We start from the raw sequence: 19,099 nt of genomic DNA on the forward strand, positions 1-19,099 counted from the left end.
TGAGGGAGGAAGGGAAAGACCAGGTTATGACCTGTATGAGGATCCTAATAAAACGGTAAGTTAAACAAAACATACAACCAGGGTTAATGGGGTCCAAAGACAGTTAAATAAGTTCTTTGAAATTTACTACTTTGTTAATTTGCTAAGCAAATAGTTAACTTGAAAAGACTTCTCTCTTGCTTTTCTTACAAGCAATCTCCGAACCAAACAACCTTGGAACCTAGCCAGCCTTTGTTTTAGCCTTTAAATCTACCCCAGAACTTCAAAATTTCAATTTAATACAGCAAATTTACAACCCAGGTAAGAGCAACTGATAGACAGAAATTTTTATTAGCTAAGTGGGCTGATTCCCTCTGTAAAAGTGAGCGAAAGTCTCTGAGAAAAATAAATCTCGCAGCTGCTACAGACTTTTGCAGACCAGCATGGGTCCAGCCCAAACGTTTAGCCTGATGAATCAACAGAAATGCAGAATAAAATCAAAGTAGCTCTCACTTCACACAGACTAGTTAATTAGCAGCCAAGACAGACAAATACCCATACTCACACACTCTCAGTAGACTCGCTGAGCAGATAAATGGACAACGCCCAACTACCCAGATGGGAGTGGCGGCACTCCTGGCACCCATGTCCCAGAACAGAATTCTCAACCAATGTCTTGCCTGGATGCTTCCCTTGGGAGCTTAGATTCGTCTTAGCTAAGGTGCACCTGTATAAACCCTGGGCCTGGCCACCTCCAAGTGAGTCACCATTATGTCATATGACGAATAGGGGAACCACAGGTTGGGGCCCACTCGGACTCCATAACCAAAGTCGTGGAGCCACACAGAGGAGAGGAGAGGGCAGGCCCTCTCCCTCCACACTCACACACTCTCACCAGACATTCACTCAGAGTTTAAACAATCTATCCAATTCCTGACTAATTCCCAATTCCTGACTAATTGCCTAAGGGAGCTCTATGGCTTCCCAGGAGGTGATCAAGCTCCCCTTCTACTCATTTGGAGTGGACCTGACTGATAGGGGGTCGACGAAGACAACTGACCCTGACCCATTTTGACAAAGACAAAGACAACAAATGTGGAAGGGAAAATAAGACACCAACACAAAAGGCAGGTGAATGGCCAACGGCGGCCTTTGGTCGCCGTTCTAACCTTATTTATTTCCTTCAAAGTCCTGCTAAAGTGATCAGGGCCAAAATCATCCCCCACGAGGAGTTCCAGGTGATGATGGCCAAGTATATCAGGAAACGTGCCTGTGGCTGATCCTCCATCCCCTCGTCATTCATTATGCTCTGAGATTCCGCATCCAATCTCTTCAAAGATCCCCAGGTGATAGGAGGAGCCTGGGGATCTTTGTTTTAGCCTTTAAATCTACCCCAGCACTGACGACGCCTCTGCTGGGGTGTGTCCTGAAAGTTCCTGATCGCGAACTCGGTCACCATTGTCTGTGCCTGGAACTTCATGGTAGGGCTTCACCCACTTTGCTGGCAGCCACAAAGGTCCTGTAGAGAGAGAAACATAAGCATACCCTCTTCCCCAAGTTAGTAGCTCTACCGGACCCTTCCATATGGAGGACTCCTGGTCCCGATACCAGACTTTAGGGTGAGGCTTCTTTTCTTGAGGAATATAGTGCCTTTCAGCAGCTGTCTCCTCATGCTGCTGATTCAAAAAATTTAAAGAATAGATTGCCCTATTCAGTCTGTCTCTAGAGGTCATGCCTCTACTCCAATAATAGCAGCCTTAGGAATTCTTTGACCATGTTGAACTGCATATTGGGAGTTACTGATAATATTTAATAGAGAATTGGGAAAGTGTTGTAATGCTAAAATCAAAGTTCCAACCTACTCTCGCTGGGTGCTGGAATATCCTTTAGTAATAAATTTTTTCCAGCTTTCATGCTCATACCAGCAAACCCCATTTATACCAGTCTTTCCAGAGCCATCAGTAAAAACAGTCATTGTATTCTCCATAGGAGTAAGAGAAATAACTCTAAAAGGTTGACACTGATCATGCTGAAAAAATTGTATCAGCTTATCACCAGGAAGTCTATACATGATTTCTCCCACAAAATCAGCCATAGCTACCTGACCATGTATACTATGATGAAGACGGCCTGGGTGAGGTTGTCATGGCCTCGGTGAGAGTGATACGGACAGGGCGGGGGCAACAGCAGCAGCCCGGCCACCATGCAGTCATCCTGAGGCAGCGTCGGCGGGAAGTCGGAGGGCATTGTCATCTCGCCGTTCCACCTGGAGGAGCTCACCAACTGCAAGGACTAGTAGCTGATAACAAACCAGAGGACAGACATCTAGGGGTCATACAGCAGCCACGCACCTGGAGCTTGTAGTTTGCTATAGCTTCCACAGATGCGCTCCCACAAACAGAGAACAAAGACAAAACAAACCAGACAAATGCAACCTAAGGTTACCCAAACCAGGTCCCCCAAACGCCGTTGCATCGGGTGGTCGGACTCCGAGGTTCCACTGCATCCAGCCCTCTTTTGAGTCCTAAAGGGAACGTTCCACAGACAGATACCAGATTCTTACCTCCCCGCTGGAGGTCCAGGTGGCTCGTCATTTTTGGATTGTAGTGTTGGAAGGAAAACACTATGCCTCCCTGTGATCCAGGGCGGAGACTGGAGTGTCCTCGCCTGGGGCAGCAGGGGTGTCCACCAGCAACTCAGCTGGAGTGGATCTCACTGGAGCCTCCAAATGTAATGGGGCGACCTGCGGAGACGACCACCAGGGACTCAGGTCAAGATTTAGGAGCCTTTATTAAGCTGGCCAGTGACTAGTTACAGCACCCTGCCGAAGCAAAGGCTGAACTGCAGCGCCAACTGCAGGAGTTACAGTGTTTTATTTGCAAAAACCACAAAGTTATAAAACCTTAGTTCCTGACACAGTACAGTATCAGTGCCTTCCTAGCTATGTGTACTAGGAACAGAGAGTACAACATGCTGGGAAGGGGCCATGAGACCATATCTCAAGGCCTGGCCTGATGTCAGTACCTTCCTATCTATGTATTTTAGGAACGACAGCACAGCGCGCCCCGTCTGGCCGAAGCGCCAGATATGCAGCCCAGCACAACCCTCAGCTGTTTGCCTCCAACCTCTGGTTCATCTCGCATACCACTGACCAGCCTTCCTGGAGCTCCTCACCTTCAAGTTGGCTGTGGTCCTGATTTTTGACCTTTTGCGATGTTCCTTCTTGGCAGATGACCCACAGCACACAAACTTTAAAAGAAACTGGAAGGCCCTCCTAGCCACCTCCTGCCAGGCCGGGGAGCTTCTATGGGCGTCTCCCCCACTGCTGCTGGTGGTGCTGCTGCTGCTGCTCTCGCTGCTGCGGCCGATCTCAACGGAGTACCTGATGTCTTTAATGGAGGTATCTGTGCTGGACTCTGAGGCAGTGGTGGTCATGGTGTCCAGGGTGGGTTGGGTAGTGGTCACCCTCAACCTCAGGCTCTTGGAGGGAATGGAGGGCTGTTTGGTCTTCTTGTCAAATAGGCGAGCACCCTCTTGGCTCGAGGCTGTGGTACTGGAGCTACTGGTGTAAGAGGTACGGAAAGGCTTTACCCTGATTTTGCGGCCTGGCATCTTTGTTTTCATCGTTCTGAGGATCAGGTATGTGCCCATCAAATGATCGAATTTTCTTTGTGCTAGTGATTCTTGGATGTAGTCGGGTATACAGCCGAGGCTAAGCATCGTTTTCATTATTTGCGGGTCCAACTCACCCCTCGGCGGCTCCCTGTATGGCTTCAGAATTTTCTTGTGGCCCTTGTTGACCCACGGGTCTTTCATCACATCTTCCATGGTTGGTCTCTTGTTAGGGTCTACAGTGAGTAATTTTTTTAAAAGTCTTTGAACCCGCCCTGACATAAAGCTTGGTACCTGGTAGTTTCCACTCAGTATCTGACTCTTCACCTCGGCAATGTTGTCCCCCGCAAACGGTGTCACCCCTGTCAGTATCTTGTATAATAATACCCCCAAACTCCACACGTCCGCTTTTCGGCCATCATAGATGTTCCTCTTTAAAATTTCTGGGGCCGAATAGTTTATGGAGCCACAGAAGGTGTACTGCGTATCTTCTCTCACCTGCGTGCTAAAATGAAAGTCGGATAACTTGATAGTATCATCAACCTCTATGAGGATGTTGTCTGGTGTCAGGTCCCTGTGGATCACGCCTTTCTGGTGGCAGTGTTGGACCGCGGATACTACCTGCCGGAAGATGGTGCGGGCTTCTCCCTCGTCCATGGGGCCGTTGTCCTCCAGGTATTCTAGGAGGTTTCCTCCCCCAACGTGCTCCATTACTAAAAAATACTTGTCCGGGGTGACAAGCACCTCAAAGAGTTTGGTTATGTTGGGGTGACTCACCCTTTTGAAGCAGTGCACTTCCTCAAAAAATCTAGATATGCCCTTCCGCCTAATAGCCTTTACGACCACATGTGCCCCGGTTAGTATGTGCTGAGCCCAACGCACCTCCGAAGACGGCCCCTTTTTGATGGTTTTGAGGAGCAGATACTCTCCGATGTAGTGTTCCCTGTGGGATGAATGGGATGAACAGATATTAAACATGGCACCGTAAATCAGAGAACAAAAAGAAAAAGAAAAATAGCCAAAACAAGCTAAGGAGTCCAAGTCCAACAGGTCACCAAAATCAGCTTCCTGGGCTAAAACGGACAAAACCTCCGCTTGCTCAGGGTCTTATATAGGAGTGGTTTGAAATTCCCTCACAGTGGTGCCTTATGAGTTCAGAACAAGAAATGGACCAATGACGGCTGGGGCGTGGTTTGCAATTCCCTCACAATGGCACCTTGTGAGGTCAGAGCAAAAAATAGACCAATGACAGCTGGGATGTGGTTTGCAATTTCATCACAATGGTGCCTTATGAGGTCATTTCAGGAAACGGACCAAACACGGCTGGGGATAAACTACAGTGATTTTCTAAGTTTTTGGTCTCATCATCTTATACTCTGGGAAAAACAAAAAGACAACCCACAAAGAGCTTTTTGTTTATGTAAGATTTAAATATTACTATTTACTTTATTAGAAATGAAAATCTGTAAGATGCACGTGCACAAATACAAAGGAAAAGTCTGACTGATTCTCATGCTCTAGGCATCAGTTCAGATGTCACCTGCTTAGAGAGGATGTCCCTGATCTATCCATTCCTACCTTCCTCACCCAGCTGGTCAGGGTTGTCGTCTTCATAGCACTGACCACAGTGTGGCTGATTCTTGTTTACTGTCAGTCCTTCCCATGAAGGGAGGAGCATGACTAGTGTTTCCTGTGTCTAGCACAGTGAGTGGCAACAAAACAAGTATTTAATAAATGTTTTTTCACTGGATTAACAGAAGAGTTTGGGGGAACAAAAGAAAATATGGCCAACTACTTCTTTGATTCATAAAAAGATCTTCAAAAACTCAGCTTTTGGGGCAGATAAGATAGGACTGAGGAGGGCTGAAGTTTTGGTTTCCAGGTATGTGTGTACTCAGTGAGGCTGAGGAAAGGCCACTGTTGGAGCCTTGCTGTAAAGATTAAAGGAGATGGTGTGTTCTTCCAATGGTACTTGATAAGGATGCAATAAATTTGGGTCCAGCTACAGGTATTTTTACATCTTGAATATCCATTTCCAGATGACACAAAGGACTTCTCAGGTGACCCTGAATAGGCCATTTACATAAATCCCCGTGTTACTTAAATGAACCATCTCTGTGGACAGAAGTGATGCTGAGGCTTAGTCATTTGCATTCATAAATACACTGAAATAGCTGGATGAAAGAATTTCTGCTGAGGTACAAAATATGTTGGGGCAAATTCTACCCTTTCTGGAGGCAGAGACGGACCAGGCAGGCTTGAGGACATTTAGGGGAGGCCTCTGGCATATTATGTTTCAAACTAACTACTTTGAGTACATCGGGTGTTTTAACCACATGTATAACTTATTATTCTAGTAATTACTTTCCTTTAACATTTCCCTCCTAAAATCTCAGCTCTGTGTATAGGGAATCTTTAGAGGGAGCCTGTGAGCTTTTAGATTGTGATTTTCACCTACATCAGTGACACTGAGCTCCTAAGCATGACAGTCTCTGATGTTGAGCTGATTGGGACCCAGATGGGGACACCTCATCAATTCTAGACAGATATTCACAAGTTCCAGTCAGAGATTAGAATAAGTTCAGAAAAGAGGACAGGGAAAATTTCAAAAGAAGCTGCCAGTCTATGAGTTAGTTATATCCATTTATAAGAATGGTCTTAATAGTTACTTAAGAAATAATACCAGTAGAATAGAATATTTTCTTAGCATAATGATTTCTTTCAGCAAGGTAAATACAGACTCAAAGATAAGACTTTTAATGTGCCTGACCAGCGTGGCTCAGTGGTTGAGCGTCGACCTATGAACTAGGAGGTCACAGTTCAATTCCAGATCAGGGCACATGTCTGGGTTTTGGGTTGGTCCCCAGTAGGGGGCATGCAAGGGATACCCAATCAATAATTCTCACTCATCATTGATGTTTCTATCTCCCTCTCCCTTCCTCTCTGAAATCAATAAAATAGATTTTTTTAAAAAAATACATTTGATGTAACACTGTCAAGGGAAAAGCCAAGCTCAAAAAAGAAAGAAACTGGCAATCTTTTTCAATATACTAGTACCCTAACACTTATATGTTTGTGATTGTGCCCAAGCGAGCATATAGCTTTTTTTATGTTTTTCTTGACCTTGTAGTTTTCTTACTTTGGGATGGAGGTGGGCAATAAGTAATTTTACTGTTTGTTCTCAGGAGTAAGAAGGATTATTTGCTTTACTGTGCCTGGCTCTTCCTGAACGAGGACTGAGTTTCTTGACCCTTTCAATGGATCCAGACAGGTCCTAGGAACTGCTCCTTCAGACCTTGATGCTCTTTTCTGTTCATCATATCTCCTGGGATTTTCTTTACCTGCTTTACCTTCAAAATCTCTTCTTCCTCAGGAGGTAGCAGGGCTCCTCTTGCTGCTCAGAGGCCATGCGAGGTTGCGTTCTTTCCAGGGCCAGTCCCCGCACGTATCCATGAGCCCACACCAGCTCATTACGGGGTGCTTCCTCGACCTCAGCCAAGGTTCTGGTTAGATGAGGACCGTGCATGGAGCCACAAGAGAGGTTGCCCCCATCCACCCTTAGGACTTAGGATTTCTTCTTGTCTCCTCATCCATGAACTGTGTGAATGCCGTGGGGCCATTCTACTCATTGGCCCCTGAGTGCCCTAGCTCATATTTCCTCTTTTTGTGCCAAAGTTTTCTCAGCTTTTGAACTAGTTATCTTAACAGATGCCTATCACTCTATGCTGGCTGAAAAGATGGAATGCAAAGACCCTAGGGACTGACTTGTAAAATGTCCCTCTGATTGATCACTTTGATAATGTAGTGTTGAATATTGTAACATGACAGAAAACAGTTGAACCACTAAACGACTCTGGGCAAGGCATCCTAGACAGAGACTAAGGTGCTATCAAAAAATGTTTGGAATTTCAAATTAAGTGGCTTTTGGTGACGGAACACCTTTGTGTTCTGTTTGATTGGAAAGAGTACAATGGTTTTGACTTGAAAGAAGGCAACTCAAGGGACCATCACTTTTACCTACTCAGCCAACATCAAATATTTATTGAACAACCACTAAGTGCAAAGCATGTTACACTACACATGCTAAGAAAACACATATTTCTCTTCAAGGGAAGGCACACTTTAAAGGATGAATCCAAACAAATGGAAATACTCATTTATTTTCAGTCAGTTATATAAGCACAAAGCAAATAGGCAGGTGTGGGATGTAAAAGGGCGCTCATTACAAGGTCTACAAATGGGCACATCTTTGCATCCAGCTACCGGTTCTGTAAATTGTCTCAGAGTCCCCTACATTTAAAAATGGCATCAAAATCCTGCAGGTTCTGTAGAAAAGAAATAAGGTGTACCATTTATTTACTGTGATACTGATCAGGCAGCATCTATGTTCATGGCTAACCTGGCAACCTGTTGATTATTCTCATGATATGTTTAGTATCTTCTTCTATTCTCACCAAAAGTTTTTAGGGAGGAGTGTGGTCTGGTTAAGGGCAGGGTTTGAGACACATAGACTTGGGTTTGAGTCCAACTTCATCACTTACTTATAGTCCTCTCTTGGCAGGTAAATGACTAAATCTTGCTTCCATTTCCTTATCTATAAAATAGATATGATATCATTGAATATATATAGTTGTGCAGGGGAAATGAGATCAAGTGGAAAAAAAAATATCTGTGTCCAGCTGGTTTGGCTCAATGGCTGAGCATTGGCCTATGAACCAGGAGGTCACTGTTCGATTCCAGTTAAGGCACATGCCAGGATTGTGGGCTCAATCCCTAGTCGGGGGAGGGGGAGTACAGGGGGGAGCCAATCGATGATTCTCTCTCATCATTGATGTTTCTATGTCTCTCTCTCTCCCTTCCTCTCTAAAATCAATAAAAATGGATTTAAAAAGTATATCTGTAGAAAGCCTAAAAGTAATAAGTATTCAAGAAACATGAATAATTTTCCTATCCCTCCCACCCCCACCACTTGAATTAAAGTGAGTGAGTCAGTGAATGAAGGACACAGGACCTAACAATTGTGACCTCTTTCTCCTATGATTATGCATATTACACTTAAAGTTCATTTCAGTTTCATGGCAACTATATTATCTCTTGTGTTGTTTACTGTTTTAATCATACTACACATTGGTTCTACATTTAACGATACTAGATACTGTCTCCCCAGCTGAATGAAAGGTCCTTGAGCATGAGACTTGTTAGAATCTTTCGTATATGCACTTTTAGGTTATATTTAAAGTGCTCAGTATGTATTTTTCTAATGATTAACTCGAATAACATGATAAATGCCTATGATCAGACCATGATACCTACCTACTTATTTGCTAGTTTTCGAAGCCAGGCACTACAGTGTACAGGTACTTATTGAAGGTCCAGTGTATGTAGGACACTGTCTTTATACAGCATTTCTCCCAGCCTCACTGGCCATTGTGTCACAGTCCTACTCATTTTAGCATTTCTAGATGCAGCATTGTGTCCTGTTGCACAAAAGCATTTCCTACATACATTTGACGCATAGAAGAATATGTAAATGTTTATAAAATGGAAACACTTGAGTATAGGTCTATGAATTAAATGGATGCACATATAGTCAAGGGGAAAATATGTTTACAGATGATCTAAACAGCTCAGGCAATCCAGGTCTTTTGAAGCTCTTTCAGCTTGGGGTGGGGATGAGCCAAGCATTGCATCATAATAAGATGACTCACAAAAGTCTGACAAGAAATTATGTCTAAACCTCTGTGGATTACTCCATGGGATAAAGAGAGAAAAGTGGTTGTTTGGAATTATTTTAGGATTTGTAAACTTATTTATGTTAGTGGGACAAGGGAAAACAAAAAATGTAGGAAAAACAATGAGTACTATGCCAATGAACTGATGACACTTTTCACGTTCTAAGAGATAATCTTTGAAAGCAGAACCTGAATTGAAGAACACGTTTACTAGCAGCTAATCTTGCGAAGTTCTTTCTTTGGTATAATAAACTTCCATTCACTCACAGACTAGTGCTGACTATGCCAGGTACGTTGTTAAGGAACAAGGAAATGAGCCAATTATAGTCCTTGTCCTTAAGAAATATGTAATTTAATAGTTAACTGATTCTTGAAACAAATACTAAGTGAGAAAGAAAGAGGATAGAAGAATGGGGGGGGGGGAGAAAGAGAGAAAAACTGTCTAAAATTTGAAAGTGTGCATATACAAAGGTAATCTTGATGATTAGTCAGAACATTTCATCTCAGTATGTGGACACTAGGATTTCTCTTTAAAAACTTGCGCATGCCCCTGAACAGTTTGGCTCTGTGGATAGAGGATTGGCCTGAGGACTGAAGGGTCCCAGGTTCGATTCCGGTCAAGGGCATGTACCTTGGTTGAGGGCATATCCCCAGTAGGGGGTGTGCAGAAGGCATCTGATCAATATTTCTCATTGATGTTTCTAACTCTCTATCCTGCTCTCTTCCTCTCCGTAAAAAATCAATAAAATATATTTAAAATATCTATACATAAAAAAATAAAAAGACAAGAACAGAGGTCTCCTCATCTCCTCTTTTCATTGTCTCCCAACCAGTAACTCCAATAAGTAAGTCTTAGATAGTTAAGTGTCAATTTCCTATTAGCTTGAACAATAGGAAAAGGTACATTTTACACTACTAATCTTGCCAGTAAAGTATTAGTAATACGCTTTACCAGTCTTAATCACTTCAATGACCTTCTTAATTTAATATATTTAACTTTTTTCATTTGTGATTTTTGTCAGAATAATTAAATAACTAGGTAAGGCATGTACCTAAACAAATTATGTATTTTAATGAAACAGTATTCACAGTTCATTAGATAAAAGTTAGATTTTGTATTAACTTCAGTCATAATAGAATTAGGTTCAACATTAAACACAATTTAAACAATCAATTCCACATTAGTGATGTCATTTGTGTATTGGGAGGTATAATTTCAAATTATTTGAGTTTAAAAGAAATAAAAATGCACTTTATAAGAACTAGATAGTTGAAGTAATGAGAATTTAAATATTGTTTTTAGTATCCTTTTTTATTTGCATGCAAACTGCTATGAATATCACAAACTCTAGATGGATTTTCACAAAAGGTTCATGTCTATTAACCAAGATGACATTAATGCTTCCCCCAATTTTACCAAAGTTTAGATACTCTTCTACCTGACTGAAAACCCTAACCTCCCTTTTCTTAGAGCATATACTTTGGTAAACTTTTAAGTTTTTTCTCTATCATTTTGAAGTATAAACCCTTTTACAACCCAGCAATTTCTTTCTGCAGAACATGGGAGCTATCCCTTTGAAATATAACCGATTAAAGAAGATGGTTGGTGCCTTCAGTTGGGCCAGTATCTTGCTCTACTGAGGTAAATTTCCAAAAAGTAGAGCATTTTCCTTCTGCATCAAATGGAATTATGTCATAGAATCATGTAGTCAAGTTGAGTTAGCTTCATACCATAAAAAGTTAACTATCCCAAGTAAAGGTTTTCACCAACTCCTGCTTGGATGTTATCTATCTCCTCCACTAGAATGCAGAATCCTTGCGGTCAAGTGTCATTTCTATGTTGCCATTTTATTATTGTTATTATTTGTCCATTATGGTACCTCGCATATTTAACATGGAATGGCTAAATATCAAACATTATGAAATAAAGCAAACTCTGAATAAGTAAGAGAAAAAACAAAGGGATTTGTAGCCAGAACTACTGGACATTTATGACTTAGTGGAGAGAAACACGTGGGAGAGAAAAGCTATTGAAATTTTAGGGGCAATAGATGAGCCAGGGCAATGCAGTTTTATATAATTGTTACTGTAAATTCATATTTACAATATAGGACTTTAAGAAAGGTTATTATGCATTGAAAAAATAAAATTTTACTTTTTATTAAAATACTAGAGGCCCGGTGCACAAAATTTGTGCACTTGAGGGGGAGGGAGGGTCCCTCAGCCCGGCCTGTGCCCTCTCGCAGTCTGGGACCCCTCAGGAGATAACGACCTGCTGGCTTAGGCCTGCTCCCGGGTGGCAGAGAGCAGGCCTAATCCCTAGGTGCAGCCCCTGGTTGGGCTCAGAGCAGGGCCGATTGGGGAGTTGGGGCGCCGCCCCCTATCATACACAGAGCAGGGCGGATTGGGAGGTTGCGATGCAACCCTCAGTCACGCTCAGGGTAGGGCCGATTGGGGGGTTGGGGCACCGCCCCTGTCACACTCAAGATGGGGTCGATGGGGAGGTGGCGGTGCCACCCCCTGTCACGCACAGAGCAGGGCCCATCAGGTGGTTGGGGAGCTCCCCCCTGTCACGCACAGAGCAGGGCCCATCAGGTGGTTGGGAAGCTCCCCCCTGTCACGCACACAGCAGGGCCAATCAGGGGGTTGAGGAGCTCTCCACTGTCACTCACAGAGTAGGGCCAATAGGGGAGTTGGGGCACCGCCCCCTGTCATACACAGAGCAGGGCAGATCAGTGGGTTGGGGCGCCGCCACTGTCACACTCAGGGCAGGGCCGATGGGGAGGTTATGGCTCTACCCCATCACACACAGAGCAGGGCCCGTGGGGGGCGGGGGTTGGGACGCCACACCCTGTCACACACAGAGCCACAGGGCGATCAGGGGGGTGGGGAGCTCCCCCCTATCAGGCACAGAGCAGGGCCTTCAGGGTGTTGGGGCACCTTCCCCTATCAGGAACAGAGCAGGGCGGATAGGGAGGTTGTGACCCCACCCCCTGTCACACACAGAGCCACAGGGCGATCAGGGGGTTTGGGCGCTGCCCCCTGCCACGCTGATCCCGGTGCCGGGAGGCCTCGCGGCTCCGCTGATCCCAGTGCTGGGAGGCATATTACCCTTTTACTATATAGGGTAGAGGCCTGGTGCATGGGTGGGGGCTGGCTGGTTTGCCCTGAAGGGTGTCCTGGATCAGGGTGGGGGTCCCCACTGGGGTGCCTGGCCAGCCTGGTGAGGGGCTGAGGGCTGTTTTCAGGCTGGGGGTGACTGAACTCCCAAACGCTCCTTTTTTCCTTTTTTTTTTTTTTTTTTTTTTTTTTTTTTATTCTGTGCCAGCTTTAGCTTGAGGCTTGGCTGAAAGTAGGTTTCTGGCCTTTGCATACAATGTTGCGAATCTGCTGGCTGAAGTCTGGCGGTATTTGTTACAGTGTTTGAAACTGCAGACTCAGAGGCCTGCAGCCGCAGGTGGGGAACATTGGTTTCCTCCGTCACTGAGGCAAGCAAGCCTCATGTTAGTTTCAAGCTGCCTGGCTGCCGGCCGCCATCTTGGCTGACAGTTAATTTGCATATCTCGCTGATTAGCCAATGAAAAGGGTAGCGGTCGTACGCCAATTACCATGTTTCTCTTTTATTAGTGTAGATATGTTTATTTGGATACTAGTTTCACTCTGCTTACTCTTTGCTATAGTTGTAGGTGCCTGAAACTTCAATTTTCTCCAGTGTCCTTGTTTTCCTCTCTTTTCTCGTCTTTAGATTTCCCTAGAAACTTTTTTTCTTAAATAGCATCCGAACCTTGCAATATATCAGCTGTAATGCTCTGTTATTATACAGAAGCCTTGTTGATGTGGCAGTAAAGTGTGGGGAAGGGAAAGTGTTCTGCAACCCTATAATTAATTCTCAGTCTCTTAGGGGACTTGTGCCCATGAGTTGTTACCTTCACAAGTGCTAGTCAGCCTTTAGTTTTCTTCTCAGGTGAGAAAGAAAGGCTAAAGCACGCCGAAGTTGGGTACTTATCTTCCTCCATTTTCAGTGAAGTAGTTCCCTTTGAAGGGATTATGGGCAAAAGTCTCTGAGTATATTGCAAAATTTTAGGTTTTTTCTACACCTGCTGATGCATTAGATTTTTTTTTTAATTTTTACCATGAGAATCTGTTAGGGTTCCAGGGTATAACATTATGAAATGTATGTGTCCACCTAAGACTGAGACTCCAGAAAATGTTAATTCTTCAACTTTTCTATACTCAGTCTCCAGTAGGTTATCAATTACAGTTTACATTTTCCTACTAGTTTCTGGCTCCAGTAGCTTCTACTCTTGGAAAGGTATGATTCTCTTGCAAAAATCTGATTCTCTATATTACAGTTTTTAGTGTGTAGGTTTGCCCTGTAACATCAAGTATCTGATGGATCTTAAGAGTTGTTCATCTGTTGTCTTTTTGTGATAATGGAAGAAATAAATTCCAAGTTATTTACATGCAGAAAATATAACTGAACAAGTTTTAAGGGTATTTGTATAACAAACAGCTTTGGAAAATAATGCCCCCTCCAAAAAAAGCAGGCTTATTATAGCATTTGAAGATATAATGCCTCCCTCCATATTAAATAGCAGGTGTGTTTGCTCTTCAGAATTGAAAAGATAATATCTTTCTCCAGAACAAAGCACAGGCTTGTAAGCTGCTCATTATAAAAGGTTGAGATTCCCTATGTTCAGGGATGTTTTGCAATGCAATCCACTATGTTTGCAGGTGTCATTTGGCCCTCTTTCTGTCATTCTGTGAGAATTCTGTTTGCCCCAGTTCTTTAACCAAAGAACAGTAAGACAACATAGCAGAGTATTCATGAACCGTATTAAAATGACCTCACTTCGTTTGGAACCTAAAATAAAGCAGCTGACTTAGCTTTGTAACCCCTTTGCTTTCATCCCTTCAAGTATTAAGTATCTACTAAAAACATTACTTCATATACATCTTCTCTAAGTAACTAGAGTAAATTTGGAAAAACAAAAAGATAAAATATTTAAAATGTAACAACTTAGTGAAATATTCATTATCTGATTTATTCTCTGTATTTAAAAACACAAATGCATCCCAAATTTGCATTTTGAATTAATTATTTGCTTATTGTCAGTCCTAGGGATGGAACACTGTACCAAATGAGACAGCGTTGAGCTACAAGGAATCAAAGATAGTGAGGAAATCAGTTGGAGGGCTATGAAATTGTGAAGCAGAGTTAAGCTTTTTAGAGTTTTACAAACTAATGTCAATCAAAAAAACTTTGACCTTTCCTGAAGAAATAAAACTTTGGAAACTAAATTGTCATAAAACATCAATACACAAAGAATTGAAACATTTATATACATATGCGATGAATCCCATTGCAATTTTGCTTATTAAAGGCCAATGTCTAACTGTGATTTGAATAGATTCTTGACAGACTTAAGAACTGATTATTTCCCTGTAAAATTTAGGTTCTCAAATTCTTTGCATTATTGCACACATTTCATGATTTCTATATATAGCCTTATGGTCACTCATTTTTAAAACATAAAGTGTTAACATTCTTTTGTTAATAAAAGCTTAATGTTTATTATCACTAATTCAACCTTAAAACCCATCTTTTAGATGCTTAAGCATCTACAATTAATATAAAAAGCTAATGTTTCTTTTTTAAACAATTCATGAAGATCAAGCATGTCAGTGAATTTAGTTTCTTACTAAGAGTATTCCAATTGTAATTTTCTGTTTTGATAGCAGAGTGGGTTGATGTTATGAAGCTGATTTTATAGAATTCTACATAAAATCTCAATTTTATTAATGATTTTTCTCAGTTACATGGAGTGATCTCATTGAATTTTATAGTCCTCATAAAAAATTAAATATGAAATATCAGCATGGATATATTTTTCTATATTTCACAATAAGATTTGTCAATATATCACTGTTGGGAAGTCTCTTGTTGATCATAACTTTAAATAATTACCCATATGGGTTACTGACACTATTTTTTTTAAAAAAAAAAAAAAGAACTTAAAAAAAGGAGTTTGACAAAATTTCAGGCAATCTTTTCTAACAAATGTTTTCATTCTATTATCATCCTTACAAGATAATAAAAACACACTGTAGTCAAAGTGGAAAAAAATATTGTGATAATGTACAATAGAATCAATTTATAGTTTAAGTGTTAAGATGAGACCTTGGATTAGAGTTGATCAGAGGAACAAGTTAAAAATTTGGAAGCTATTTGGATGGAATGAATGCATTTTGCATGTGAGAAGGACAAGAATTAGAGAGGGTGCAGAGTCAGAAAGCTGTAGACTGAATGTTTGTGTCCCCCCTAAAATTCACTCAATGCCTGTGTCCCCCTAAAATCTAATCCTCATGACACGAGGGAACAGCTAGAAAGATGGCTGTGTATGAAATATGGAGCAAGCTTGCACCAAACACTGAATGTTGGACTTCTCAGCCTCCAGACTGTGAAAAATAAATTTGTGTTGTTTATAAGCCACTGATTCGATGGTATTCTGTTAGAAAAGCCTGAACCCACTAGGACACATTTAATTCAGCATTTTTTTAACTTAAAATGTATTAAAGTTCTAATGTAATTTGGAATCCATTAGACTGATAGTGCCTCAATGCCAAAGGCATGCAAATTGTATCTAAGCCTGCATGCAAAGCAATGATTTACCAACCAGGTTTATAGATGATCAGGAAATTATGGTGAAGCACTTACATCCTAACATGAGAGCATGTCATTTATACATAGGTGTTTTACTGCAATTTAACTATGTTATAGGAAATTGGATGGGGATTTGTAGTTAAGACATAAAATGTTTTATTTTTCCCATTTAAATCAGAAATAGACTTTTATTGTTGTAATGCTAGACAAAGATTTCTTTATTCTGAAAATATATTATTTCATGACTTGGATCTTTATAATTCTACATATATAATTATTTGTATTGTACCAGAGTTTCTAAATGCCTACAGCATTTTCAAAGAGGAAAGATTTCCACCAAGAAATGGAGTTTTGCTCATGAAAAATAAAATAATTTCTTTTATCTATTTTCTCTATTTCTTATAAATTAATTTCAATCAATATTTTATGTGATAATAGTCAATGAAGGATTTATACTGACCAAGACAGCCTAATATTATCTTCAGCTTGATTAAATCTTAGACAAGTTTCACCTTGGTTGGTGTGGCTCAGTTGGTTGGAGGATCATCCCCTACACCAAAAGGTTGAGGGTTCAATTCCCAGTCAGGGCACATACCTAGGTAGGGGGTTTGATCCCAGGTCCAGGGACACATGGGAAGCAACTGATTGGTGTATCTCTCTCACAATGATGCTTCTCTGTCTCCCTCCCTTCCTCACTAAAGTCAATAAATAAACAAACAAACAAATAATAATCTTAGACAAGTTTCTTCTTAGTTATAGTACTCTGATCTTGTTACCAGCAAGATGACGGGACTTCAGTTCCTGTCTTCTTGAAGGAAAGATTTCAATCAAGAGACAAAGTGTAGAAAAGCAAGCAAGAATTTATTGACCACAGCAAAAAATATACTGAGGATAGTGAAACAAGGAAGAACATAGAAGCAGCAGGAGAGCCTAGGTTGGACTGCTTTGGCTCACTGGGAAGTCAAAGAAAAAGGAGAAAAGGTGGCCTTGGAGAGACAAGTTCAGGGGGTCAGCCCAGGACAAGCTTCCACTGCTTATTGCTCCCCTAGTTGCAAGTCTTATGGGGTCCCTTAGAGATAAGGGGATGAGGATACCTGCCTGTGAGGGTGGGAGAGGGGGAAGGGAGTGGCCCAGGCATGCTCTCTGGAGGGGAATATTTGTCAGCTTTATGCTGATATACCAAGATGAGATTTATTCTCTTAGTTTGTCTGTCCTTGGGCATGGTTTGCAGATAGCACTAATTGGATGTTTGTCATCTCCCTCCCTGAGTAGGATGATTTAAGCTATTTACCCTCTTGTTGGGAAGGAGAAGTGCAAACCACTCACTCTTAAATGTCCTTGGTTTAGGGAAGATAGGATTTACTAGATGGCTGCAAACTGCTGTTTAACATCTTAGTTTCCCTATTCTGCTTGTTCTGGAATTTTCCTAGCTTTTATTATGTTACTAGTAGCCCAGTGCATGAAATTCGTGCACTGGGGTGGGGGTGGGAGGAAGGGCCCCTCAGTCTGGCTTTTACCCATTCCAATCTGAGGCCCCTCAGGAAATGTCCAACTGCCTGTTTGTGCCCACACTTTTAACAGATAACAGCTCCATTGTTGTTTCTTTCTTATGCTTAAAACCATTGGAATTAGTAGGTATTCAAAGTGTGTATACATTTTGGGGGGACACCCTGTATATCTCTAGTCAGCAGTGAAAGAAACCAACAGCAGATTTGGAACCCCCAGACAGGGAACCTCGCTCACTCCCCACATGTCTCCCCACTTCACTTTCCACCTTCGTGGGCAACAGGAGAATCAACGTTTTCTCTCATTAATTTGGAAAAGCACGTCCTGTCACCCGCTGCCCAGCAGGAGTGCGCCAGGCCCCAAGCAAGCGAGGCTCAGTCAGGGCAGCCTTCGCTCATGGGTGCTGGTACTCAAAGTGCACATTCCTCCTCTACAGTCGCCCCGACCATCCCACTGTTTCACTGAGAGGACGGAATTCCTCTCCGCCTCTGGGTTCTTGATCTTGAACGCTGACCGAAGGCACCTCAGCGAGGGCCGCCCATGCCCACCAGGTGTGTCTGTCTGCATCTGCTCCCACCTCAGCACCTGCATTAACCCCCTAGAGGTGATCTTGTAGCTGCACTGGCCTCCGTGGGAACAGAGAATCACCACTCCGCCCTCTCACTGTCATCTCACAGGCGCCCACCCTCAGCACCCAGAACACCCAGACACTCTCCAAAGAACGTGAGGGCATCAGAGGGGATGTGTGCACATCCTGTAGGGGTGTTAGGCATGCCAGGTTGATGGAAGTGCAGTGGAGAGGCAGGGGGAACTTGTGCCCGCCTTGGTTTGCAACTGTTGCAGGCATGGGAGGGTGACAGTGTGCTGGGGGATGTTCGCACACCATGGGGGGATGTGCACACTGGAGGCCTCTGGCTTTGCAGATCCGCAAACCCCTGTGGTGCGGCCAGGAGGACGTCAGTCTGGCCCGCCACGGTGGCTGTCCCTGTGATCCTGCACCTTCTGGGCCAGGAGGCGGATCTTGCGCAGCCACTCCTGGGCACTGATGGCCTGCAGGCACTACTTCAGCTCAGCCTGCAGGCTCTGCTTGGCACGCTCACAGCTGTCACCACCGCCATGTGGGGAGTACAGGCTGCCCTCCGCCGGCATGCCTCCCCTGTCCAGAGGCTCTCTACACTGCTCACCTGCCCAGAGTGACTGCGGCTGGGCGGAAGCCAGGTGTCCTGCCCTGCGCAACCCCGGCCGATCCACCCCTGTGCAAGCTGCCGCCCCGCCGGGAAGGGTCATGGATCTGGGTCCCGGGACCGCGGGCAGCCTCAAGCACTGCCCCCCGCCCGGCAGGGTCACAGATCCAGGTCCCGGGACCGCGGACAGCCTCAAACACTGCCCCCCGCTTGGCAGGGTCACAGATCCAGGTCCTGGGACCGCAGACAGCCTCAAGCACTGCCCCCCACCCGGCAGGGTTACGGATCCAGGTCCCAGACTGCCGACAGCCTCAAGCACTGCCCCCTACCCGCCAGGTCATGGATCCGGGTCCCAGGACCACGGACAGCCTCAAGCACCACCCCCCGCCTGGCAGGGTCATGAATCTGGGTCCCAGACAGTG

General features: G+C 43.4%; 1 protein-coding gene across 1 annotated transcript; it reads right to left on the reverse strand.

Moving 5' to 3' along the window:
• Positions 1-3,111: 3,111 nt before the first annotated feature.
• On the reverse strand, positions 3,112-4,569 carry LOC118650444 (serine/threonine-protein kinase MARK2-like). The gene has a single exon (XM_036298906.1). It carries the CDS (start codon positions 4,567-4,569, stop codon positions 3,112-3,114), a length of 1,458 nt encoding a protein of 485 aa, XP_036154799.1.
• Positions 4,570-19,099: the final 14,530 nt, after the last annotated feature.

The sequence above is a fragment of the Myotis myotis genome, unplaced genomic scaffold, assembly GCF_014108235.1.
Source record: "Myotis myotis isolate mMyoMyo1 unplaced genomic scaffold, mMyoMyo1.p scaffold_m19_p_3, whole genome shotgun sequence".
Taxonomy (NCBI): domain Eukaryota; kingdom Metazoa; phylum Chordata; class Mammalia; order Chiroptera; family Vespertilionidae; genus Myotis; species Myotis myotis.